Here is a 27,532-nt window from a genome sequence, read left to right on the forward strand (position 1 = left end):
CAAATAAGGCTTACTTTTGAACAGAAAAGTTCCTACACCATTCAAGCAATCAGCAACACGTTCACAGGCTTTTGTGTACAGTTCAAGGACATGTTTAAACTTTTAAATGTCTGCATCTGTCTGTTCTGGATTAAACAGGAGATTCAGGGCATTTCCAAATTGGACTCTTTTGGTAGATTTAGTGTAGACCTGCGTCCGCACTGCATCTTGACACAATCTGATTAAACACCTTATTATTAGGGTTGATATATTCTTGAGAAGCTCCATCCTTTCCAGAATTCATGACCACAGCAGTTCCAGTTCTAAGTTTCACACAGGCCTCATAAGTTTAAAGACGCGTGGCAAAAGGTTGCATATTTTATGCCATCCAGCCACAGTAAAAGTTCAGTCAACTGGTGACATTGCTCACGCATCAAGGAGAACATGAAGGAATGGCACACCAGCCAGGACCTGGACATGCCCAGGACGATAAAGAGAGACAGCCACTGTTTTTAGGAAAAGCGAAATATCAGTCAGCACAGGGTATATTTTCAATCTTCAGCTGTGTTGGGAGTTTGGGGGTGGGGTGCAGAAAGGATCAATCCTGATGCTTTAATCCATCGCTAAAATGGAGATGCTGCACAGCCATGCACAGGCAACTGGTTAGGGTATAACATGCTGCATCTGTAGCAGACACCAAACCAAAAGCATTGACTTGACCAAGTGAATCGATACTATCATCCTGCGACTTCGTCCCTGCATCACCTATCGCCATGGGAACACCTTGGTGTATTTCAGGTCGGATATACCACTTCCTGTAGAGGTGTAATTAGTGAAATTAGAGTGAGCTACAAACAATCATAAACCTGGCAGGTGAGCACAGGTTGTTATCCCTGCTTTCTTTTATCCAAATTAATATAATCATCGCCGCTCCAAACGCCCTTTATTGTCCTTCCAGTTGTAAAAAACCCTTTTGCATACTCTCTCTTCCCTGCCTTATCACCACATCAGAAATAAAATGCATTACACCTATCCTTTACTTTATCTCATACTATTTAATTCCACATCCCTCCTCCCATCTCCACCGTTCCTCTGAAATCCCCAGGATTTAAAAACCCAACATGAGGGGTCAAACTAAATGTTTTATGATTTACTCTGATTCATATCCAACTGTTTATTCTCTGTTACTATGGTCATGTATGTGAGGCAACCACTTTTATTTAATAGTTTGCTGTCACTAGCTGACACACAGCTCTATCCTTACTAACCAGGATAAGCCAAATATAGACTCACCGACAGATAAACATCCTGGTTATCTGCTAATGCCTGCTTCGCCAGATACCGTTCCCGTTTCATTTTCACTTCAAGGGATTCTGGAATATCCGGCACCATCCAGTCAATAATACGGAGAATAAAAAACACCACATGCTGCAGAACCAAAGAATAGCAGCTCAGTAACATGAACTAAAACCATCTGTACTTGAAGCAATAGGGTATAGTGGGACTTTGGAGAGAGTAACTAAGAGATGATAACAGAAGAATATACTGTGGAGGAACACTCAAGCAGAAACTTCAAGCGAAGAGCATCAGAAGAGTATCCCACAGAGAAGGGCTGTAGCTAATGGAGGTTACTAGAATATGATCCATACATGTGAGATTTTGTTTTCACTTGACAATCATAAGTTTTTTTCAAGTTTGCTAGGAACACGCAGATCCATGTAAAGTTATCGCATTTCAGAAAAGCAACTGATTTGTAATGAGATGCCTGTACCTTGACGGTGACATGCATAAAAGGACCCAACATATCCACTGGGCAGTAGGACAGGATTAAGATTACTAATCAAAAATAAATGATTCCTTTACAAAGATTCTTGCCACTGCTTTACCTCAAAGGCAATGATGAATCCAAGTCGAACAGCCAGCAGCTTCCAGTAGAACAGCATGAGGTTTCCATCTGGATCACGGAATGCTTTGTACCTGTCATGAGACAGAAACCATGAGGCACTCCAAGACAGAAACAAGCTGTCCCTTGTGTTTATGCTCTACATTGGCAGTCATTTTAATCCCACTGTTCTAAATCACATTCAATTCTTTGCCTTCATGAGCCCAAAAGACATAGGAACAAAGGAGTCTATTTGGCCAATCAAGTGTGCATCACCATTTGATGAGATTATGACCAATCTGATCATCTTCAAAAATCCGAGGAAGGGTCACCAGACCCAAAACACTAACTTTCATTTCTCTGCACAGATGCTGCCAGACCTGCTGAGCTTTTCCAGCAACTGCTGTTTTTGTTTCTGATAATCTTCGACTCCACTTTCCTACCTTTTCTTCACAATCATTCATTGCCTTCCTGACTAAAAAGGTCTCATCTCAGCCTTGAATATACTTATTGATCCAGCCTTTCCAGTAAAGAACTGTACAGGTGCACTATCCTCTGGGAGATGAGAAATTTCTTCTCATCTGAGTCTTTAATGTGTACCCCTAATTCTGAGGTTATGCCTAAAGGTCTCAACTCCCCTGAGTATCATATAGGTACTTTTAATCAATCTTTTCAGTGACGTTAAAACCACCTCTGGAGCAGATAGTTCTTGAACCAGTCCTAACTCAGAGATAGGGGCACTACCACTGCACCTCACACGTCCTTCTAAGAATCTTATATCTATCAGTAAGGATAGTCACTTTTTGCACTTTTATTATGATCAATTATTTCTTTTAAAAATCACTTTTACAAATCTTATACTTGACAAGCCACCTTTACGAAGAGAGAGAAGACAAAGACTAGATACCTAAACACAAACTGAAGGCCTTATTTTATTTTAAAGACTAGAAATATTCCTCTTCTTACTCACCAATCAGCTACTTTCCCTGCCCTTGTAACATTGTGGTTCACACAATCACTCCACTGCTCCCATTCCTTCAACCACCCAGCTAACTTATTCTTAACGTGGTCTAAGTAGCACATAGCTGATAGTGGAATGCACAATGTTAATAGGTTTCTCCTGCTTTGTCCTGCTAAAACACTGCATCTGAAGTCTATGTACCAATGTTCCAGACCTTCAGTCATTGAAACCATCTATTTGCATCAACTCTCTCTCACCCCTTCAAAACTTTAAAGATCTTTATTTAATCTCCTTTGCTTGAAAGAAAAAGCTGATTGGAGGCAGATCTTCGCAGGTAAAGGGATGGCTGGAAAATGGGATGCCTTCAGAAATGTGGTAACAGAAAGTATATTCCTGTCAGGGTGAAAGGGAAGGCTGGTAGCTATAGGGAATGCTGGATGACTAAAGAAATTGAGGGTTTGGTTAAGAAAAAGAAGGAAGTATATGTCAGGTACAGACAGGATAGATCGAGCGAACCCTGAGAAGAGTATAAAGAAAGTAGGAGTATACTTAAGAGGGAAATCAGGAGGGCAAAACGGGGACATGAGATAGCTTTGACAAATAGAATTAAGGTGAATCCAAAGGGGTTTTACAAATATATTAAGGACAAAAGGGTAACAAGGGAGAGAATAGGGCCCCTCAAAGGTCAGCAAAGCGGCCTTTGTGTGGAGCCACAGAAAATGGGGGAGATATTAAATTAATATTTTGCATCAGTATTTACTGTGGAGAAGTATATGGAAGATATAGACTGTAGGGAAATAGATGGTGACATCTTGCAAAATGTCCAGATTACAGAGGAGGAAGTGCTGGATGTCTTGAAATGGTTGAAGATGGGTAAATCCCCAGGACCTGATCAGGGTGTACCCGAGTATTCTGTGGGAAGCTAGAGAAGTGATTGCTGGGCCTCTTGCTGAGATATTTGTGTCATCGATAGTCACAGGTGAGGTGCCAGAAGACTGGAGGTTGGCAAAAGTGCTGCCACTGTTTAAGAAGGGTGGTAAAGACAAGGCAGGGAACTATAGACCAGTGAGCCTGACCTCAGTGGTGGGCAAGTTGTTGGAAGGAACACTGAGGGACAGGATGTACATGTATTTGGAAAGGCAAGGACTGATTCAGGATAGTCAACATGGCTTTATGCATGGGAAATCATGTCTCACAACTTGATTGAGTTTTTTGATGAAGTAACAAAGAAGATTAATGAAGGCAGAGCAGTAGATGTGATCTATATGGGCTTCAGTAAGGCATTCGACAAGGTGCCCCATGGGAGACTGATTAGCAACGTTAGATCTCGTGGTATATTTTGGATACAGAACTGGCTCAAAGGGAAAAGACAGAGGGTGGTGGTGGAGGGTTGTTTTCCAGATTGGAGGCCTGTGACAAGTGGAGTGCCACAAAGATCGGTGCTGGGCCCTCTACTTTTTGTCATTTACATAAATGATTTGGATGCGAGCATAAGAGGTACAGTTAGTAAGTTTGCAGATGACACCAAAATTGGAGGTGTAGTGGACAGCAAAAAAATTACCTCAGATTACAACAGGATCTGGACCACATGGGCCAATGGGCCGAGAACTGGCAGATGGAGTTTAATTCAGATAAATGCGAGGTGCTGCATTTTGGGAAAGCAAATCTTAGCAGGACTTCTACACTTAATGGTAAGGTCCTAGGGAGTGTTGCTGAACAAAGAGACCTTGGAGTGCAGGTGCATAGCTCCTTGAAAGTGGAATCACAGGTAGATCGGATAGTGAAGATGACATTTGGTATGCTTTCCTTTATTGGTCAGAATATTGAGTACAGGAGTTGGGAGGTCATGTTGCGGCTATACAGGACATTGGTTAGGCCACTGTTGGAATATCACATGCAATTCTGGTCTCCTTCCTATCAGAAAGATGTTGTGAAATTTGAAAGGGTTCAGAAAAGATTTACAAGGATGTTGCCAGGGTTGGAGGATCTGAGCTACAGGGAGAGGCTGAACAGGCTGGGGCTGTTTTTCCCGGAGTGTTGGAGGCTGAGGGGTGACCTTCTAGACGTTTACAAAATTATGAGGGGCATGAATAGGATAAATAGGCAAAGTTTTTTCCCTGGGGTCGGGGAGTCCAGAACTAGAGGGCATGGATTTAGGGTGAGAGGGGAAAGATATAAAAGAGACCTAAGGGGCAACCTTTTCATGCAGAGGGTGGTATGTGTATGGAATAAGCTGCCAGAGGATGTGGTGGAGGCTGGTACAATTGCAACATTTAAGAGGCATTTGGATGGGTATATGAATAGGAAGAGTTTGGAGGGATAATGGGCCAGGTGCTGGCAGGTGGGACTAGATTGGGTTGGGATATCAGGTCGGCATGGACAGGTTGGACCGAAGGGTCTGTTTCCATGCTGTACATCTCTTTGACTCTAATCCTTTTATATTTGTATTACTTCATGCTGGGCGACATCATGATGAAACTTTGCTATGCTCTCCAGTGCCTTCAATTTCCTTCCTCTTTATGCAGTCTGTAACTCCAATACAGGCATACCAAGAATCATCATCACATTTGACTTGTAATCTCAATATTCAATATTCTTCCTTAATGTTCTTTTCAACTTGTATTTTTGCTTTAGTAAACCAGAATTCCATTGACCAATCAAATGACAAAAGTCAATTAAACCAGTTTCTTACTGTACTCTTTCCCCTGAGAACTGCCTCCTTGGCAGATTTGGATTTAAGGGCTGGTTGAGTACAGCCAGTACCCCGTCTTTTGCAGACAACCAAACAGATATGCTATTTAATATGATCCACCAAAGTCTATGATGTATGCCGTAAAAATCTGGTATCACAAAACTACTGAAACTGTGTCCACTTGCCACCCTCTTCCCTGGCTTGATTCCAAAGTGCAGATTGCATCACTCCAGCCATGACATCCCCCAACACGTCACTTCCTGTCCCCAGATTCCATCCTCGGAGCACTCCTGTTACTCCCAGTACCACGAAATACAGGATTTACTTCTAATCCAGGAAAATAGTCTGGTGTCTTGGCAGGATTGGGGCATTGGGCAGAGGTCTCACTCTGACCCTCTTGGTGTGGCTTCAGTGTAATTCAATCCCTAGTCCCAAAGACATAGGTCATTTAAAACTGTCAAGGCTCATATATTATTGGAGTTTGAAAGAAGCCCACCATCGGTCTGATGGGGAACACTTAGGTACCCTACGTTAGTCTTACCTGCACGTGGTATGATTACTTTGCACATAGCTATTGGGAGCATATGCTAATGTAAAGTTTATGTATCCATCCATGTGAACATTGTATTCATACTGATAGAGCAGGCGGGGCAAGAATTCAGATGTGAATGCAATCAGGAAGGCCTGGAGAGGGAAGCAGAATGGAACTTAGACAGGAATCAATGGTAGAAGAGGAATATGTCACGTACACAATACAGGTTCAAATACAACTACAAACATAAGCTGGGTATGCAGAGTACAGAAACAGTAGAAGATTTTTTTCAAAGTACCTGAATTGTTCCTTCTTAAGTTGGCAATCTTAGAGATATTTTTTATACACAAGAGAGTGTGAATATTACAGCTCAAGACTGAATAATTCCACTAAACAATTTCCGACATTACTAAAATTACTGAAAAAAAGGCATGCTATTGAAGCTGGTCTTGTACTCATCTGGACAATATTGCAACAATATCTAATTTCAACACAAAATACAATTTATATTACTCCAGAGAGGCTGGTATCCTATCACCAAGTCATTCTTTATTTGCACTGATCTAATTCCCTCAGAGCCAGCTCTCAGAGTGAACAGGATATCTGACACTCCTATTCTTATCTCTCAGCCAAGGCTCCCTGATTCAACCAGGTTAACAGCCCCACTCAGGGAACTCATATTCTATGCTGTCCACCTGGCTGGCCTGGTTACAATCACTATATTCCTAAATGCAAATCTCACAACACTGTGCCCAACATTACCCACGATGCTGTTGTTGGATAACACTTACTAAAGAAACTCAATTGTGTAAGAATTATACTAACAAAATTAGGAAAAATGTAAAATATATTTGTTATAAATAAACTTAAGATCACGCTACAAACTTGTGTTAAGATTGCCAAGTATCAACAATGTCTACAGTTTCACTCATCATGCTCCTCACAACTTACTTGTTTTGGCAGTGATCCTTGATCTGTGCTGAATTAACTGATCGCATCCAGGGCAATGGAAAAATGGTTACAATTGGTCTGAATGATCCAAGGTCATGAAGGAGGCAGAAACTAACTCTGGTCCCTGTTCCTGATTACAATTCACTGGTGGCACTCCCATCCAAGTTAGATGATTGTAGTTCAAGTTCCCCTTCAGAAACTGGAGCATAAAGTCTAGGCTGACATTCCACTGCAGTACTGAGAGAGTGCCGAACTGGCAGAATTATAATCCTTTGGATGTTAAACTAAGGTCCCGCCTGGTCTGTCTGATAGACGGGGAAAGATTCCACAGCACTGTTGCATCCTGGCCAATAGTTAGTCCATAACCAACATTACTGAAACTCAGTGTTTGATTAATGTTTGTGGGAGCTTGCTATTTGCAAAATGGCTACTGCTCTCCTTACATTACAATAATAACTACATTGCAAAAACATTTAGTGGCTGTAAAATCCTATAGGATGCCTGGAGATCATGAAATGCACTGTAATAATGTAATCTTATGTGGGTATACTGTGGGTGGACAGGATTAGTGAAACCCTTGCTAAAACACTCCAAATTCATTTTTAAAATGTCCAACAGCTGGAGGTATTGGGGTCAGTAAACTGCAAGCCAGCAACAATCCTTCCTTCAGAAGAGACCAGAAGAAAATTGACAGAAAGGATGCAGATAGGGAATCAATGATATACACTGGATTCCCTATATTGATAATAACTGATACAGTTCTTTGATACTCACATTAATAATGACCGAGAGCTGAGCCAGTGCTTCAAGGATATTGAACCAGACTCCGATGTCCTGAGCACGCTCAGCCACTGGCCTCCGGTATTCACACACAAACTTCTGAGCATCTAGACGAATCTCCACCCAGTTGTTAAGTAAAGCAAAAAGAGGAGCCAGTGGGAAGGCAGCTACAAAGATGGTGATGAAACCAAACTGTAGGACTGGCAAGAGAGGAGGGATAGTATCAGGAACCTCAGAATCCTATTTGTTGATGCAATCTCCGCTATACCTCCCTGACATACTGTGCATATCACTGAGATGGTGTACTATGCTGTTGTGAATACAAATTTTAGCACCACCTTTTTATTTAACTATATGTCATTTATACAGCCAATCTGTCATTATCATTATGACAAAGATATTATTGCCTGTTTACAGTGTATCATACACAGTGACATAATATACTTCAGATCAAGATGATCATTCTCATACAAGATGATAATGTCATCTCTGCCCTGTGCATTACTATATACCACCTAATACCAGGAAAATCCTGCTTAACATCATGTATTGTCACTGGTTATGATATCAATTGATTTGCTAGCATTCAGATTCATTCTGAAAGGGACATATTCATTCTCTCAGAATCTTTTCATGGGCCGTTGGAATATACAGGCAGCAAATTGCAACACATGGTGTAAATGATACAAAATGTGATTCTGGCAAATTGTTTATTGTATGAGTTAACACAGAATATTTTATTAGCTCTATTATTGGATATCATTTGCTTTAATGGTTGTCATTATTAGTCTGCCATCGAATGCGTTTGGTATTACTGAGCTAAACTAGCGACCATCAGATATAACTGGAAACCACTAACTATTGTTGGTTATCATTGTGACTGTTAATTACTGAATATCTTTAATACTAGGGGGAACTGAACATCACTATTGTTGGAGATTGCTGTAGCTTTCACAATTTATCACCCCCACCTTTGGCTATTAATCCCATGTTGTTCTTAAGGTACTCCTCACTAAATTAAGATCATGGCTGTAATACACAAGGTGAATGAACCTGTGCAATTCTATTTCTATTTATTCCTGTATTTATGAATTCCACTATGATACACATGCTCAGAGGTTAAAAATACTCCATTCACTCACCCATTTCTAGATACTCATCAAAGAGGCCTTCAGACGGAATGAGTTCATTGTCATCCTCCCATCGCTTGGGCTCTTGACAGATCTGAGAGCCCCTGACAATGGCCAGTTTTCGTTTCTGCCTCCAGGCCTTTAGCTTCCTGAAAATGCACCCAACAGCATGCAGAAAAAGAACCAAATAATTTCAAAAAGAAATTGTGTGAGCACTTAAAGGAAATGAACTTGCAAAGGAATGGGACTGATTGGGGCCTGTGGTATAAATTGCTCTATAAAACAAAATTCATCAACTGTGTTGCAGCTTTTAACTCCATGAAAGTTTTTCAGTGCATGATTGTGGGTTACTCAACGCTCCATCACCAACTGCTTTGGATTGGCTACAAAAGCCCCTAAGTCGAGAGTGTGTTGCTGGAAAAGCACAGCAGGTCAGGCAGCATCCAAGGAGCAGGAGAATCGACGTTTCAGGCCAGAGGCCTTCATCAGGAATGAGGCTAGGAGCCTCAGGGGTGGAGAGATAAATGGAAGGGGGGTGGGACTGGGGATAAGGTAGCTGAGAATGCAATAGGTGGATGGAGGTGGGGTGAAGGTAATAGGTCGGAGAGGAGGGTGGGAAGGACAATTGACAGGTGGGACAGGTGAGCTGGAAGGCTGGAACTGGGGTAAGGTCAGGGGAGGGGAAATGAGGAAACCGGTGAAATTCACATTGATGCGCTGAGGTTGAAGGGTCCTGAGGCGGAAGATGAGGTGTTCTTCCTCCAGACATCAGGTGGTGATGGGGTGGTGAGGGAGTGGCAATGGAGGAGGCCCAGGACCTGTATGTCCTCAGCAGAGTGGGAGGGGGAGTTGAGGTGTTTGGCTATGATCAAGTGGGATTGATTGGTGCGGGTGTGCCAGAGATGTTGTCTAAAGCGCTCTGCAAGAAGGCGTCCAGTCTCCCCAGTGTACAGGAGACCGCATCGAGAGCAACGGATACAATAATACGGGAATAATACGGGAATACGGGATGGCATTTTTGCAGGAGGAAGGGAGGGAGGAGGTGTAATCCAGGTAGCTGTGGGAGTCGAGAGGTTTGCAAAAAAACGTCGGTGTTGAGTCGGTCATTGTGGATGGAGATGGAGAGTTCCAGGAAGTGGAGGGAGGTGTCAGAGATAGTCCAGGTGAATTTGAGGTCGGGCTGAAATGTGTTTGTGAAATTGATGAACCGTTTGACCGCCTCGTGGGAGCATGAGGTGGCGCTGATGCAGTCATCAATGTAGCAGAGGAAAAAGGTGGGGAGTGATGCCCATGTAACTGGCCCATGCGAGACCCAGCTATGCTTGTATTCCCAATTCCTCTGCCTCCGCCATATATGCTCCCAGGAGGACCAGTTCCACCACAGAACACACCAGATGGCCTCCTTCTTTAAAGACTGAAATTTACCCTCCTACGTGGTTGAAGATACCCTCCAATGCATCTCATCCACATTCTGCACCTCCGCCCTCGAACCCCATCCCTCCATCCGCAACAAGGACAGAACGCCCCTGGTCCTCACCTTCCACCCCACCAACCTCCTCATTAATCGTATCATCCTCCATCATTTCCGCTACCTACAAATGGACCCCACCACCAGGGATATATTTCCCTCCCCACCCCTATCCACTTTCTGCAAGGACCGCTCCCTCTGTGACTACCTGGTCAGGTCCAAGGCCCCTAACAACCCACCCTCCCTCCCTGGCACCTTCCCCTGCCACCACAGGAATTGTAAAACCTACGCCCACATCTCCCCCCTCACCTCCATCCAAGGCCCCAAACGAGCCTTCCACATCCATCAAAGTTTCACCTGCTCATCTACCAATGTCATTTATTGTATCCATTGCTCCCGATGCGGTCTCCTCTACATTGGGGTGACTGGACACCTTCTCGCAGAGCACTTGAGAGAACATCTCCTGGACACCCACACCAATCAACCCCACCGCCCCATGGATGAACATTGTAATTCTCCCTCCCACTCACGCCTGGAGGAAGAACGACTCATCTTCCACCTCGGGACCCTTCAAACCCAGGGCATCAACGTGGACTTCACCAGTTTGCTCATTTCCCCTCCCCCACCTTACACCAGTTCCAACCTTCCAGCTCAGCACCGTCCTCCTGACCTGTCCCACCTGTCAATCTTCCTTTCCACCTATCCACTCCACCCTCCTCTCTGACCTATCACCTTCATCCCCACCTCCATCCACCTACTGCATTCTCAGCTACCTTCCCCCTCATCCTACGCCCCTCCCATTTATCTCTCCACCCCTAGGCTCCCAGCCTCATTCCTGATGAAGTGCTCTGGCCCGAAATGTCGATTCTCCTGCTCCTTGGATGCTGCCTAACCTGCTGTGCTTTTCCAGCAACACTCTCTCGACTCTGATCTTTAGCATCTGCAGACCTCACTTTCTCCTACAAACAACCCTCAGACAATCATAGCCAGATACTGGCATCCTACTGCATCCAAGGCTATGTTATTGTAGTTTATCAGCAGTCTCTATGTCTAGGCTGGACAATATTTCTTCCTCAAGATTAAAATATTCTTCAGAACATGTCCTGACTTGTCTTGATATCAGAAGTACTGTACAGTCTCAGTGCACGTACTTTGTTGTATAACCCTCAGAGCAGATGCAATTGTTCCATTATTTCCGTTTTTCACATCACCCAAGGATTAGCCAAAGATGAAGGCAAATATCCCACACAGAATACAGTACTGGTCATTATCTTCGTCAATCATGAACACTTAGATAAATTAAACATTCTTCAGTTCCCTGGTCCTTCTAAATTTCAGTTTTGTTTTAGCTGCATTTCAAGCCTTTCCTCACCTTTCCATCGACATTCTAATTTTACCTTTTTTCCATGACTAACACTACAGAAATAATTTGACTGCTTAAATGTAGGATACAGAATCTCCCAATGCCCTATCAAGTTAGCCCTGGTTTGACACTGGCTATGATAAGGATCTGGAAAAGTCTACTCACGGGATGGCAAACTCCTCAATATTGCCAATTATCTGTTTCCCCACCATGATTATGAAAAGTTGCTGAGCAAGTTCAATCAGACACCCTCCTGAGCCACACTGAGAGAAACAAAAAGGACACGTCAATTCACAGATATCTTTTATGATGCGATATTACAATGGACAGATAGCAGTAAGAGCAAGAGGGGTAAACAGCAGAAGTATAAATAAATATCAAGATCAAAAAACATTTGCATCTGGAAGTTTTGCTACAATTATGCTAAAGAGGGGTTTCTGGGAAAGATACAAATCTCCCTCTCAATGTTCCAATTAAATTGTCCCCCCTCCACCCCATCAACCCACATTACACTTTGTTTTCTTCAGAATCAGAGATGCACTCATAATCCATAATTACTCGACTGTTCTCAACATCAAGGAATCCAGTGCGCAATCAGGAATTCAGGCCTATTCTAACCACCTTTACTCTTTCAAACTATTCTCAGCTCTGAAATGTAGCAGGGAAAAGATTGAAAACATGGATAGAAAGCAGAAAATGCAGTAAACATAGAAAAGATGTGTCTCTTTAATAAAGTCAAGATACCTAAACGTGTCAAGAATGACCACATATCAGGGAGTTAAAAAGAGAACAGTCTCTTCAGTCCAGTAATTTGGAGCATTGACATGGCCCATCAACTTCATGGAATGAGAAACAGTCAAAACAAAAGTGGGTTAAAAAAAATTGAGAGGTCCAACAGGGAGAATGTATCACTTTCTCTATAATAATAATCCACACAGTCACTATCTCACAAAAAGGAGGGGGGGGGGGGGTGTGCGGGGGGAGCTTGTCCAAAACAACTGGTCTTCTCTAGGTGATCTGGTACTTACATCCTCATTTCTCATCCCAAACAGTTTTCCATAGTGTCCTGGGTAACCCACAAACCTTAGCAAAAACAAATGAGAAATTCTTAGAAACATTCCACATTTGACCTCAACTTGCATTCAAATTTGACATTTGCTGGAGAAGTGATTAAAATCCTCATCCTTTTGTTTCTAGCCGGCATCATTTTTAGCAAGTCTAGTGAACAGAACTTTGTGAAATGTAGAATATAAACAGCAGAGTTTGAAATGAGCTGTAAGGAAGGTGGAAGGTGGGAGACTGGTCTGGGGAATATTGAACTAAAAAACAGAAAATGGTGAAATATTTAGGTAAGGCAACATTAGACAGAGATAACATTTCAGCCTTTCATCAGAAATCTGAAAAGTTAGAGCTGGAGGTCAAGCCAAGTGAAAGGGTGGAAGGTGGGAAGAGGAACCAAAAACAAAGTCGGTGATAGAAGACAGGAGAGATTAAATGATTAAATGAGCACTAATTGTGCAAAGTCAAAGGGATGGTAAATTGTAAAGCTGTCGTGCACCCCTCATTGGGGTGTGGAATCTCCAGCTCCGATGGTATCCAGTCAGCTGTAAGGAGGCCCATCTCTGTTGAAGTGGCAGATACTCCATGCAGTAGGGATCAATCAAGCTGCTGACAAGATGCCAGCAAACCCTTTAAGTTGCACCTAAGGTCCTTAATTATTTAAATTGGCTGCTCACTTTGTGTCAGTCAAACCCACCCCCTGGGAAACTTCTCCAGAAGTCAGAATGCATCAGGGAGCTATCTCAAAATAATACCCCTAATTTCCCATCAGCTTGCCTTCAAACCTGCCATCCAATAACTGGAAAATCTCTCTGTGGCATCTTATACATCCAAAAGCATTATATAATGTGACTTAAAATTAAAATGTTAAGAACTTAGGTGCTTTTTTTGAATTAGGAAACAAAGGTGAAAGATGACAGAAGTAGTGATTTGGTGAAAGCAAGTTTGCTTCCAAAACTACATAGGTTATATATGAGAAAGTGAAGACTGGGTGAGATAAGGAATTCCACCAATTTTCAGTAGTGGTTTATAGTGAATCACTATGGAGTAAGACATTATGTGATTAATATTGATTTCAATGCAGTGAGAATGAAGCAAAGACATGTAAGACAGGGTGTATGGGGTGTAGGAGGATCAAAAATTTGATCAAAGCTTCCTTTCATCCTAACGTTTTCAGACACTAACAAGTATATTCAAATCTTTATTAGGTATGTCTTTCAATTCTGGGACTTTCTCACTTTCAGTTTGAAGCCCTGGAAAAGAGCCGGCAATTATCTTTAACAATCTATGCCATCTCATTTTAACCCAAGAATAATTTGCATTTGTATCTCACCTTCCTTTGACAAATGCCACATAGAATGGGGAGGAGTAGAAGTTAACAAACTGGAACACAAACACTTTAAAGGTTAATGCATCTTCAAACTGTGTCTGTGTGCGGTGCATCTCTGCAGAAGACAGAAAAGCAAGTAACAATAAGTAGTCTAGTCACAAGAATAAACACGTTTTCTAAAAATATGTTTGTGGGGTGAGGGCATCACTGGCAAGGCCAGTGTTTATTGCACACCTCTATTTGACCTGGAAAAGGTCAAGCACCTTCCTTCTTGTTCTACTGCAGTTATGTGAAGGTACTTTGGAATGCCCAGGATTTTGTGACAATGAAGGAACAATGACATATCTCCAAGTTAGGATAGTGTGTGACTTGAATGAGAACTTGGAGCTGTTGGTGGTCTACGATTCCGCAAGTGATAGAGTTTGCAAGTTTGAAAGATGGTGTCAAAGAAGCCTTCACAAGTTGTTGTATTGCAGACACAGTGTTTACTGTACATTGGAGATGAATGGAGCATAAATTAAGTGTTTTTTTTTGTTTTTTTGGACGGTGTTGCCATTCTTAGAACTGCAGACATCCAGTTCAAGAGTATTTCATCATACTCTGGATGGGTGCCTTGTAAATGGTGGAAAAGGCTCTCAAAAGTCAGGACGTATCTTTCTATCGAACACTCAACTTCTATCTGTTCTTGTTGACACAAGTATTTATTTGCTGGTCCTCCTCAATGGGTAACCCCATTATGCTAATGGTGGTCTTTCAGTGATGCTACTACCATTTAACGTCAAAGGGAGGTGACATTTCTCTCTCCTGTCAGAGATGGTCATTGTTTGTTACTTGTGTGGCACGAGTGTTACATGTCACTCATGAATCCAAGCCTGAATATTGTCTAGGCCTTGTTGCATATGGTTACAAATTCCAGAGTTTGTAAGATGGCTAAGTTTTAAAATATCTCTATTAATTAAAGATAAAACAGAATATCCTAAAATCATACTGAATTCTGCCCAGATGAGACCCATGTGAGTTGGTTAATAAGGCATAGAGACCCAGAACAGAAATCCAGGGCTAGTTCCACCCTTCGAGACAAAAGAGAAACAAACTCATGTTTTGAGATCAGTTTCTGCAGAGGATGACTGAATATTATTGCTATTCAAAGGGAAAGACAGCTTTGAGGTAACCACACAGAATAGTGATAATGGATTTCCTGTTCTTTGCTGTTGGAAGTTTGTTCAGTTGTGCTTCAGAGACTGAGTGATGGGAATTTTAAAAAAACAATGGAAGATTTAGTCTAGTATAGCAAGGAGAAAGGATCCAGTTCAAAAGCCAGGAGGCATTTGGAATTTTATCTACAAGGTAACATATTTGCTGAAAGTGTGGTATAATGTAAAAATGCAGCCTAAGGTTTTGGCTTACGTTAATTAGTTAATCAAGAAAATACCTTTTCCATAGTCTAGTATATTAGTTGTCAACAATGTAATGTGTAATTGGTAGTCACGTGTAATTGCAGTTTGTTTGTTATTGCAGAAGCCTTAAGATGTGAAATCCTATGATGTGATAGTTTGGTCACTGGGAAATTCATATCGCTTCTTAACTGTTAACAAGGCTTTGAAGCAATTAAGGATGGCACATCCAAGGTAATGCTCTCTGGAGCTCTTGGCAACAATGCCTTGGACCTGAAATGACTGGTCTCCAATTACCAGTACAATCCTCCTCTATGCTAGGTATGGCTCTCACCAGAAGATGGTCATTGGGAACAGGGGAACAGTTTGACTTCCCTAAGTCTCCTTGATGTCCCACTTGCCTCAATGATCTGATGCCAAATGCAGTCAATCTCAGCTACTTCTAGAATTAGGATCTTTTGGCCACATTTGAACCATAGAGTCATACAGGCTGGAAATAAACCCTTCAGTTCAACTCGTCTGCACTGGCCAGATATCCTAAACTGTTCTCGTTCCATTTGCCTGCATTTGGCCCATATCCTTCTAAACCCTTTCCTATTCATATACACATCCATCTGTAATTGTACCCGCCTTCACCACCTCCTCTGGCAGCTTGTTCCATACAAACATCACCCTCCGTGTGAAAACGTTGCCGCTCAGGTCCTTTTCAAATCTTTCCCTTCTCACCTTAAAACTATACCATCTAGTTTTGGACTCCCCTAGCATGGGAAAAAGACTTTTGTTATTCATCCTATCCATGCCCCTCATGATTTTATAAACCTCTATAACGTCACCCCTCAGCCTCCAACACTCCAGGGAAAATGCCCCAACCTATACAGCCTCTCTCTATAGCTTAAACTATCCAATCCTGGCAACATCCTTGTAAATCTTTTCTGAACCCTTTCAAGTTTAACAACATATATACCAGGGAGACCAGAACTGAACGCACTACTCTAAAAGTGGCCTCACCAATGTCCTGAAAAGCTGCAACATGATGTCCCAATTTCTGTATTTCAGTGCACTGACCAATGAAGGCAAGCATGCCAAATGCCTTCTTCAACATCCTGTCTACCAGCATTTCCATTTTCAAGGTACTATGCATCTGCATCTCAAAGTCACTTTGTTCAGCAATACTCTCCAGGGCTCTACAATTAACCTACCTTGGTTTGCCTTACCAATAGACAACAGACAATAGACAATAGGTGCAGGAGTAGGTCATTCAGCCCTTCGAGCCTGCACCGCCATTCAATATGATCATGGCTGATCATTCCTAATCAGTATCCTCTTCCTGCCTTATCTCCATAACCCTTGATTCCACTATCTTTGAGAGCTCTATCCAACTTTTTCTTAAATGAATCCGGAGACTGGGCCTCCACTGCCCTCTGGGGCAGAGCATTCCACACAGCCACCACTCTCTGGGTGAAGAAGTTTCTCCTCATCTCTGTCCTAAATGGTCTACCCTGTATTTTTAAGCTGTGTCCTCTGGTTCGGCACTCACCCATCAGCGGAAACATGTTTCCTGCTGCCAGAGTGTCCAATCCTTTCATAATCTTATATGTCTCAATCAGATCCCCTCTCAGTCTTCTAAACTCAAGGGTATACAAGTCCAGTCGCTTCAGTCTTTCAGTGTAAGGTAATCCCTCCATTCCAGGAATTGACCTCGTGAACCTACGCTGCACTCCCTCAATAGCCAGAATGTCTTTCCTCAAATTTGGAGACCAGAACTGCACACAGTACTCCAGGTGTGGTCTCACCAGGGCCCTGTACAGCTGCAGAAGCACCTCTTTGCTTCTATACTCAATCCCTCTTGTTATGAAGGCCAGCATGCTATTAGCCTTCTTCACTACCTGCTGTACCTGCATGCTTGCCTTCATTGACTGGTGTACAAGAACACCCAGATCTCTCTGTACTGCCCCTTTACCTAAATTAATTCCATTGAGGTAGTAATTTGCCTTCCTGTTCTTGCCACCAAAGTGGATAACCATACATTTATCCACATTAAACTGCATCTGCCATGCATCTGCCCACTCACCCAACTTGTCCAGGTCACCCTGTAATCTCCTAACATCCTCATCACATTTCACCCTGCCACCCAGCTTTGTATCATCAGCAAATTTGTTAACGTTATTGCTGATACCATCTTCTATATCATTAACATATATTGTAAAAAGCTGCGGTCCCAGCACGGATCCCTGCAGTACTCCACTGGTCACTGCCTGCCATTCCGAAATGGAGCCGTTTCTCACTACCCTTTGTTTCCTATCAGCCAACCAATTTTCAATCCAATCTAGTACTTTGCCCCCAATACCATGGGCCCTAAGTTTACTCATTAACCTCCTATGTGGAACTTTATCAAAAGCTTTCTGAAAGTCCAGGTAAACTACATTTACTGGATCTCCCTCATCCATCTTCAGAGTTACATTCTCAAAAAATTCAAGAAGATTAGTCAAGCACGATTTCCCCTTCATAAATACATGCTGACTCTGTCCTATCCTGTTACTACTATCCAGATGTGCCGTAATCTCATCCTTTATAATAGACTCCAGCATCTTTCCAAGTGCAAGACCTCACATTTATCTAAATTAAATTCCACCTGCCCCTCCTCAGCCCCTTGGCTCATCTGATCAAGGAGCCGTTGTACTCTGAGATAATCTTCTTCACCATCCATGACACCACCAATGTTGTTGTCATCTGCAAACTTACTAATCATATCTCATTTATTCAGATCCAAATCACTTATATAAATGACAAAAAGCAGTGGACCCAACATCAATCCTTGTGACACACAGTTCGTCACAGGTCTCCTGTCAGAAAAACAACCCTCTACTACCAACTCCTACTTTCAAGTCAATTTTGTATCCAGTTGGCTGGTTTCTCTTGGGCTCCACGTGATCTAACTTTGCTAACCAGTCTACCGTGTGGAACCTGTTGAACACCTTGAAGTCCATATGTCCAGCATCTACGACTCTGTCTTCATCAATCACTGTTGTCACATCTTCAAACACTCAGTCAAGTTTGAGAGACACGATTTCCTACATACAAAGTCATGTTGACTATCCCTAATTATTTCTTGCCTTTCCAAATGCATGTAAATCCTATCCGTCAGAGTTACCTCTTACAAACTAATCCATTATTGACATCAGGCTCACTGATCTAAAGTTCCCTGGCTTTTCCTTACCACCTTTCCCAAATAGTGGCACCACATTAGCCACCCTCCAGCCTCTGGCATCTCACCTATTGTTGTCAATGATATAAATACCTTAGCAAGGGACCCGGATATCTCTTCCCTAGTTTCCCACAAAGTTCTGGGATACACCTGTTCAGGTTTCAGCATTTATCTATCTTTACAAGGCTGTAATGAGGCCAGAAGCTAAGTTGTGCTGGCAGCGTATAAATCAAGCATCAATGAGGTGGTTAATGGTCAGTAATTGCCTCTTGATAGCACTGTCAATGACAACTTCTCTATCATTTTGCTGATAGTCATGAGGAGACTGATGAGAAATTAACCAGTCAAAATGGGCTTGTCCTGCTTTTTACTGACAGAACATATAGGGGCACTTTCCCACTTTGACCAATGGATGCCAGTGTTCTAGTTGTTTTGAAACAACTTGGCTTGATGTACAGTTAGCTTTGGAGGACAAAGCTTTCAGCATTACAGCCAAGGTACTGTGTGGCCAATAGTCTTTGCGTATTGTGCTCAGTCATTTTGTGGATTCATTTGTGACATTGGCTTCTGGGACAGCAGGGATCTGAGTAGGGGGCCTAAATAGACCATCCACTCAGTATTCTTGGTTGAAACAGTTGCAAACCTACTTATCCATTGCACTCACCACGCTGGGTGCCCCCACCCGTGAGGATATGAAGCCTCCCCATCCATTAGTTAGTTAACTGCCAACCATTTATAATGAGATGTGGCAGGATTGCATTCCATGCACGCTAAACAGCAAAAGCAATGCAACTATTTATACAGATCATCAAGCCAGCAAAATGGTGACACCCTGGTATTCAAGTGTTATAATATGAATATAGTTTGTTAGTCTAATGTAGCAGATTATCTGCCTATTAAAACAAAATCTCTAAGTCAGCAGCAGTGGCAGTGCATAGCTGTACCATTGAGATTAAGGATCAGCCACAATCATACTGAATGGCAGAGGGAACTCGATGGGCCAATTGCTTACTCCTACTTAATACAATTCTTTGTTTTCAAAGGGGTAGAGCTTTAACATGTTTACACTAAACAGGGATTGACTCTGAATTCACTGTGCTGATAGTTTCCTTACCCCATCTGGTGAGTTTTTCTGCTAGCGAAGTGTAGACCTGGCCCATGAGCAGGATGAGAATAAGGTTCACCAAGGAGCTGCTGATATTTGCTATGTTTCCAGCCTGTCAGGGATTAATTGCAACACACCGAGTACAATTAGAACATATGTAACATGAGAACGATAGATGAGGAACAGACAGGTGAATGTAGACCCAGAGGGCTGCTGCCGCCTGTGGAACCGTTCTCCAAAACTAGTTAGAAAATTCAGGAAAGGTGGGAAGAACATTGAATTTCCATGTTGTACATCAGAGGCTGTACAGTGAATTAACCAGCACATATTTCAGCTGCAATATTTGAAGAGACCCTCACCCTGCACCAAAAGAAATGGTTCCCCAGTTGCCATTGATGGAAAATGTCAAAAGTGATGTTTATTATTGGCAAGGATGATTCAGATTGCAAACCATTTTATACACATCAGGGTAGTTATATATTTCAATTAAACTTAGGTGACCACTTAAAGAGATTAATCTTCAGTTAGTTCTCCACTGATCTGCATGTTTAATATTGGAGCCATGCAAAGGCAGGACTATTCTTAGTGTCCACAGCTGCTGGCTTGTCCTTCCAGCTTTCTCATTCAAGGTAGTTATTTGTTATCTGAATCTTTCAATTTGTGAATCTCTTCATTGCCTATCCCTTACCCCATTTTTATCTCTGAAATCTCCTGTAATCCTGTTTCACTGTGAGCACTGTTCTTCTGACTTGGTGTGCATCTTCCCTCTCTTTGCCAAACCACAGGTGGTGATGTCCTTCAGTTGCCCCGTATCGTTTTGCCTTCTACTCCATATTTTAACAAAAAAACTCAAAATCCATTTCGTCAATCATCCTTCCAAATCTCTCATTTTCTACTACGTTAGCATCATGAAAACAGTTGCTGAATGAGATATTGTTTATCTGAAATGCTGAGCACAAACTATTGCTGCTGTTAGTGCAGCACTTTTTATTTTAAATTTCAGTGTCCCACTTGCCCACTTTCCAATTAGGGACACAAATTAGATACACAATTATGCTCTCTTTCTGATCTTCTATCAAAATGAAACTCCTCTTACACTATCCTACTGCACACTTGCAGCAACCTTAAATGCACAGTGGTTTAATCCAATTCTGTGTCTTTGCCAGAGTGTGATAAGATTAAAACAGAATATCTTCCAACACTCTCAATATTACCCAAGTGATTCAGTCAACCTTACAGAGATTTACAAAATTATGAGGGGCATGGATAGGGTAAATAGGCAAAGTATTTTCCATGGGGTCGGGGAGTTCAGAACTAGAGGGCATAGGTTTAGGGTGGGAGGAGAAAGATATAAAAGAGACCTAAGGGGCAACTTTTTCACGCAGAGGGTGGTACATGTATGGAATGAACTGCTAGAGGATGTGGTGGAGGCTGGTACAATTGCAACATTTAAAAGGCATTTGGAAGGGTATATGAATAGGAAGGGTTTGGAGGGATATGGGTTGGGTGCTGGCAGGTGGGACTAGATTGGGTTGGGATATTTGGTCAGCATGGGCAGGTTGGACTGAAGGATCTGTTTCCATGCTGTACATCTCTATGACTATAATTAGTGCTGTCAGGAGCCATGGTCACTAGGTCAAGGACAATGCAAGAAGGTAAATGATTACATCTACAGCAAAGCTTAGTGTGCATGGAAAGCTGAACATGCATACTGGCCCTAATAATGTTTGCATAGCACACAACAGTTAATGCACAGGGTTGGTTATCCTTTTCTCACCTGGGTCATTAGAATAGCGTTGCCTGTGTGGTACATCATCACACTGATAATCCCACGGTACATGATCACAGTCACCAGGAAAATCATCACTACAAACAGCTGGGCCAGGCAGGAAACATGCAAAATGGAAAAATTATCATCAAGGGCAGAATTGAGGAAGAAGAAAGAATGGCTTGGAGGAGAGGAGGTTACGTAAAATAAAGAGAATGAGACACCACACAGAAGAACAACAAAGGCAGGGAAGAAGTTAAGAAGAAGTATGCAAAAGTAAATGAGAAACAAGAGGGGAGAAGAGAATTGAAAAATCGAAAAGGGAAGAAATCACTATTAGAATCTCAAAATTATTAAAGCAATAAATACCAGATCAATTTAAAAAGCAAATGTCAACAACACTTCCCATTAAACCAATAAGAATGACTGACGTAATGGCAATCTCACTGAACTAGTCCAGAGATTTACGCTAATACTCTAGTGTCATGGGTCCAAATCACGCTTTGAGAACTGGTGATATTTAAATTAAAATCAATAAATTCTCAAATAAAAAGCTAGTCTCAGTAATAGTGACCAGGAAGCCATTGTTGACTGTTGTGAAAAATCATCCGGGTCACTGAAGGGAAACATATCTATCAGCCTCACCCAGTCTGGCTTACATGCATCTCCAGGCTCATGGTAATAAGGCTGCTTCTTAACTTCCCTCAGGAAGCTGGACAATTCAAGGGCAATTAGGCATGGGCAACATTGTCAATGATACCCACAACCCATGAAAGAATAAAAAATTAAAAATCCTTTTAAATCAGCATAAACCAACATCACTTAGCATCTCCAAAAAGGCAACCCATTACCCTTCCCTGAAATCAGGAATGTTCTTTCCCAAAAGCAGAAACACACGATGAAATCTGTCCTATCCTCAGTATAGTCTTCGACTTGACAAGCACTGAACAGGTCAGATTACTCATCTTTTGTGTAGGACCCTGTCCACTGGAAATTAGAAACCATCACAATGCAACTGGTACAATGTGCAGCAAAATAGCGAATGCGGTGTTAAATAAAAAGATAACTAATTCAACTTTCAACTCAGTGCATATTTACATTTGCTCTAATTTCCATTTTCACATTCCAAGCACAGTATTATTAGTATTGTGAGATGAAATGTCATTTGAGGCATTTAATTCACATATTAATGCTTTGCCACTCCCAACTTTGATGCCGCAGTTCAGGAAAATCCATCTCTGCTCGACCAACAATTGAAATATGTTTGGAATGACAATATGGACAGCCAGTTATTCTCTTTGATTGCTTGCTCTCCTGTCCATGTTTCTGTGTAGACACTCCCAGCAACTGAAGGAGGGCTGTGGTTTGAAAGGAAAGTCATAATTCCTGGCTTTTAAACAATTGGGAGAAAGTGAGGACTGCAGATGCTGGAGACCAGAGTTGAAAAATGTGGTGCTGGAAAAACACAGCAGTACAGGCAGCATCCGAGGAGCAGGAGAATTGATGTTTCGGACATAAGTCCTTCTTCAGGAATGAGGCTGGTGTGCCAAGCAGGATGAGATAAAGGGTAGAGAGAAGGGAAATGGGGGAAGAGCGCTGGGAATACGATAGGTGGAAGGAGGTTAGTGTAATAGGTGCTGAATCCGGGCATTGGGACTGATATAAGGTGGGGGGGTAGGGGAAATGAGGAAGCTGGAGAAATCTACATTCATCCTGTGTGGTTGGGGGGGTTCCTAGGCGGAAGATGAGGCGCTCTTCCTCCAGGCGTCGTGTGGTCAGGGTCTGGCGATGGAGGCGGCCAAGGACCTGCATGTCCTTGGCGGAATGGGAGGGGGAGTTAAATTGTTCAGCCACGGGGCGGTTGGGTTGGTTGGTGCAGGTGTCCCAGATGTGCTCCCTGAAACGTTCCACAAGTAGGTGGCCTGTCTCCCCAATGTAGAGGAGACCATATCGGGTGCAACGGATACAGTAAATGATGTGTGTGGAGGTGCAGGTGAATTTGAGACGGATATAGAAGGATCCATTGGGGCCTGGAGGGAGGTGGGGGGGGGGGGAGTGTGGGCGCAAGTTTTGCACTTCTTGCGGTTGCAGGGGAAGGTGCCAGGAATGGAGGTTGGGTTGGTGGGGGGTGTGGACCTGACGAGGGAGTCGCAGAGGGATTGGCCTCTCCGGAACACTGATAGGGGAGGGGAGGGAAATATATCCTTGGTGGTGGGGTCTGTTTGGAGGTGGCGGAAATGATGGAGGATGAAATGATATATCTGGAGGTTGGTGGGGTGGAAGGTGAGAACCAGTGGGGTTCTGTCCTGGTGGCGATTGGAGGGGTGGGGCTCAAGGGTGGAGATGCGGGAAGTGGAGGAGATGCGATGGAGAGCATCGTCGACCACGTCGGAGGGGAAATTGCGGTCTTTGAAGAAGGCCATTTGGGTTGTTCGGTCGTGGAATTGGTCCTCCTGGGAGCAGATGTGGCGGAGGTGAAGGAATTGGGAATACGGGATGGTGTTTTTACAGGGGGAAGAGTGGGAGGAGGTGTAATCTAAGTAGCTGTGGAGTCGGTTGGTCTGTAGTAAATGTCTGTGTTGAGTTGGTCGCCTGAGATAGAAATGAAAAGGTCTAGGAAGGGGAGGGAGGTGTCTGAGATGGTCCAGGTAAATTTGAGGTCGGGGTGGAAGGTGTTAGTAAAGTAAATGAACTGTTCAACCTCCTTGTGGGAGCACGAGGTAGTGCCAATACAATCATCGATGTAGCGGAGGAAAAGGTGGGAGGCAGTGCCAATGTAGCTGCGGAAGATGGACTGTTCCACATATTCGACGAAGAGGCAGACATAACTGGGGCCCATGTGGGTGCCCATGGCTACTCCTTTGGTTTGGATGAAGTGGGAGGATTGGAAGGAGAAGTTGTTAAGAGTGAGGACCAGTTCAGTCAGTCGAAGGAGGGTGTCAGTGGAAGGGTACTGGTTGGGTCGGCGGGAGAGGAAGAAGCAGAGGGCTTGGAGGTCTTCGTGATAGGGGATGGATGTGTATAGGGACTGAATGTCCATTATGAAGATAAGGCGTTGGGGGCTGGGGAAGCGAAAATCAAGGAGGAGGTGGAGGGCGTGGGTGGTGTCCTGAATGTAGGTGGGGAGTTCTTGGACTAAGGGGGAACAGGACAGTGTATGCAGAGATGAGGTCAGTGGGGCAGGAGCAGGCTGAGACAATTTAAACAATTGCCCATGAATCTGAGTCTGGGCCCAGGTTCTAACAGTCAGGATCACTGAAAAATCCATTCTTTCTGATAATTTTTGTCCTCTCACCATAATTATAATAACCATCGATCCTGTGATGATTCGAGACAGACGGTCTTTCTCAGGGAAATATGGCTCTTTGATTCCAGTGACTGGATTCTGTTCCATCATTGGTGCCCTTGCAGCAAACTCAGGTCTGGGACGCTCCTACAGGAAAAGGAGTTACTGTTACAGAGTGCTGACCTAAACTCTGATGTCTGGTGTCAACATCTTCTTTCCACCACTATTAATACTTAAGTGTTATTACTGCATATAAGCATTAAAAAGAATAATCCAACGACTGGTATCAGGCATTAGCAAGTGTTAACAGTTGTCGAAATCTTGACAGTTGATTGCAGAACTTTTGTGAACAGAACAAAGCCGGATAGTAACTAATCAAAGGCACGCATCTGCTTTCCAATTGAGGAGGAATGTTTAATTAAAGGCCGTAAACCTTTGGAACTCTCTTCCCCAAACGGTATGAAGGCTAGGGCATTGAGGATTTTTAGGCAAAGATGCGTAGATTTTTGACGAAAGTCACAAATAAGTGAGTCAAAAGGTTATTACAGTTAGGCAAGAACCAGGTGATGTTGGGAGCATGGTCACTGAAAGGTGGAGCAAGCTCAAAGTGCAAAATTTCCTATTCCTGTGCCATCGGTTCGTACAAATATATGGGAGAGATAGCTCCAGCACCCATCACTCCTTTTGTACATTGAAAACATTGGCGTTTGAATCAATCAAACAAACAACAGCCTCTCATTCTCACTCAATATATCAGTACCATAGCTTCTGGACACAGTTGAGTAACGTCCTCTCTTTGCATGGCATATTACACATTGACAAATTTCATAAATCAGATCATTTTGTCCTCATTGTTTTTATTTCAAAAATATACTTTATTCGTAAAATAATCATAAAATAATTTGATGGTCTGTACAGTTGGTCATGCCATACATATGTCAACATTTACATACACAGATCAGAAATTATCATTGTTATATACAGGTCTGTGCATTTCTCACTCATATGCCCATATATTTAGCTGAGGTGTCATCAGAGCCCAAACGACTGCATGAGCCGCCTGTTCTTCTTTAGGCAGGCAGATGTTAAGCAGTGGTCTTTCCCCACCGCGCCTTGGCGGCAGCTGCCCCAAGCTTCAGCGCGTCCCTCAACACGTAGTCCTGGATCTTGGAATGTGCCAGTCTGCAACACTCAGTCGGGGTCAACTCCTTCAGCTGGAAGATCAACAGGTTTCGGACCACCCAGAGAGCGTCCTTCACCGAGTTGATGATCTTCCAGGCATAGTTGATGTTCGTCTCAGTGTGCGTCCTGGGGAACAGGCCGTAGAGCACAGAGCCCCGCGTCACGACGCTGTTCGGGACGAACCTCGACAAACACCATTGCATTCCTCTCCAGACTTCCTCTGCATAGACACATTCCAGAAGGAGGTGTGTGACAGTCTCGTCCCCCCCGCAGCCGCTTCGAGGGCAGCGTGCGGTGCAGCTGAGAGTCCGGGCGTGCATAAAGGATCTCACAGGCAGAGCCCTTCTCACCACCAGCCAAGCCATGTCTTGGTGCTTGTTGGAAAGTTCTGGCGATGAGGCATTCTACCAAATGGCTTTGACAGTCTGCTCAGGGAACCACTCGATAGGATCCGCCCTCTCCTTTTCCCGAAGGGTCTCGAGGACACTATGTGCTGACCACTTCCTGATGGACTTGTGGTCAAAGGTGTTTTTCTTCATAAACTTCTCCACGAAGGACAGGTGATACGAAACGGTCCAACTACTCGGAGCATTCCGTGGCAGCGAGGCCAGGTCCATCCTTCGCAACACCAGGGACAGGTAGAACCTCAGTACGTAGTGACACTTGGTGTTTGCGTACCGGGGATCCACGCACCGCTTGATGCAGCCACACACAAAGGTGGCCATCAGGGTGAGGGTGGCATTGAGTGTATTTTTACCCCCGTTGCCCAGATCTTTGCATAGCGAGTCCCTTCGGACCCGGTCCATCTTTGAACTCCATATAAACTGGAAGATGGCCCGGGTGACTGCGGCGGCGCAGGTTTTGGGGATAGGCCAGACCTGTGCCAAGTATAACAGCAATGACAGTGCCTCATACCTGATGACCAGGTTTTTTCCCATGATGGAGAGCGACCGTAGCTTCCATCTGCCCAGTTTCTGCCTCACTTTACTGATACGCTCCTCGCAAGACTTGGCGCACGCCCCAGCCACCCCAAACCAAATACCCAGTACCTTCAGGTGGTTGGTCCTGACGGTGAAGGGGTTCGAGGATTGGTCGGTCCAGTTCCCGAAGAGCATGGCCTCGCTCTTGCCTCGATTTACCTTGGCCCCCGAGGCCCGTTCGAACAGGTCACAAATGCACATGAGTGCGCACGGACAGCAGAACCGAGCAGAAAACGGTGACAATATCCGTGTACAGGGAGGCCTTAACCTGCAGGCCCCCGCTGCCAGGAATAGTCACCCCTCTCAGGCTCGCATCCTTCCTGATGAACTAGGCAAATGGCTCGATGCAGCACACAAACAAGGCAGGAGAGAGAAGGCAGCCCTGCCTGACTCCAAATCTGACTGGGAAGCTATCTGATTCCCACCCATTGATTGAGACTGCACTGACGATGTTGGTGTAGAGCAGTCTGATCCAATTGCAGATT

At 43.5% G+C, this 27,532-nt stretch overlaps 1 protein-coding gene across 1 annotated transcript in view; it reads right to left on the minus strand.

The window, feature by feature from the left end:
* Positions 1-320: 320 nt before the first annotated feature.
* ano11 (anoctamin 11) overlaps positions 321-27,532 on the minus strand; it is a 54,568-nt gene continuing 27,356 nt past the window's right edge. Inside the window, exons 12-23 of the mRNA XM_060851933.1 lie at positions 24,895-25,032; positions 21,609-21,707; positions 19,841-19,943; positions 14,131-14,242; positions 12,767-12,821; positions 11,904-12,001; positions 8,920-9,056; positions 7,772-7,977; positions 6,056-6,198; positions 1,866-1,956; positions 1,273-1,407; positions 321-485 (exon numbers count right to left, since the gene is read on the minus strand). Coding sequence (XP_060707916.1) covers positions 321-485; positions 1,273-1,407; positions 1,866-1,956; positions 6,056-6,198; positions 7,772-7,977; positions 8,920-9,056; positions 11,904-12,001; positions 12,767-12,821; positions 14,131-14,242; positions 19,841-19,943; positions 21,609-21,707; positions 24,895-25,032 — 1,482 coding nt within the window. The remainder of the gene's footprint in view (positions 486-1,272; positions 1,408-1,865; positions 1,957-6,055; positions 6,199-7,771; positions 7,978-8,919; positions 9,057-11,903; positions 12,002-12,766; positions 12,822-14,130; positions 14,243-19,840; positions 19,944-21,608; positions 21,708-24,894; positions 25,033-27,532) is intronic.

The sequence above is a fragment of the Hemiscyllium ocellatum genome, chromosome 37 (assembly GCF_020745735.1).
Source record: "Hemiscyllium ocellatum isolate sHemOce1 chromosome 37, sHemOce1.pat.X.cur, whole genome shotgun sequence".
Classification (NCBI taxonomy): Eukaryota; Metazoa; Chordata; class Chondrichthyes; order Orectolobiformes; family Hemiscylliidae; genus Hemiscyllium; species Hemiscyllium ocellatum.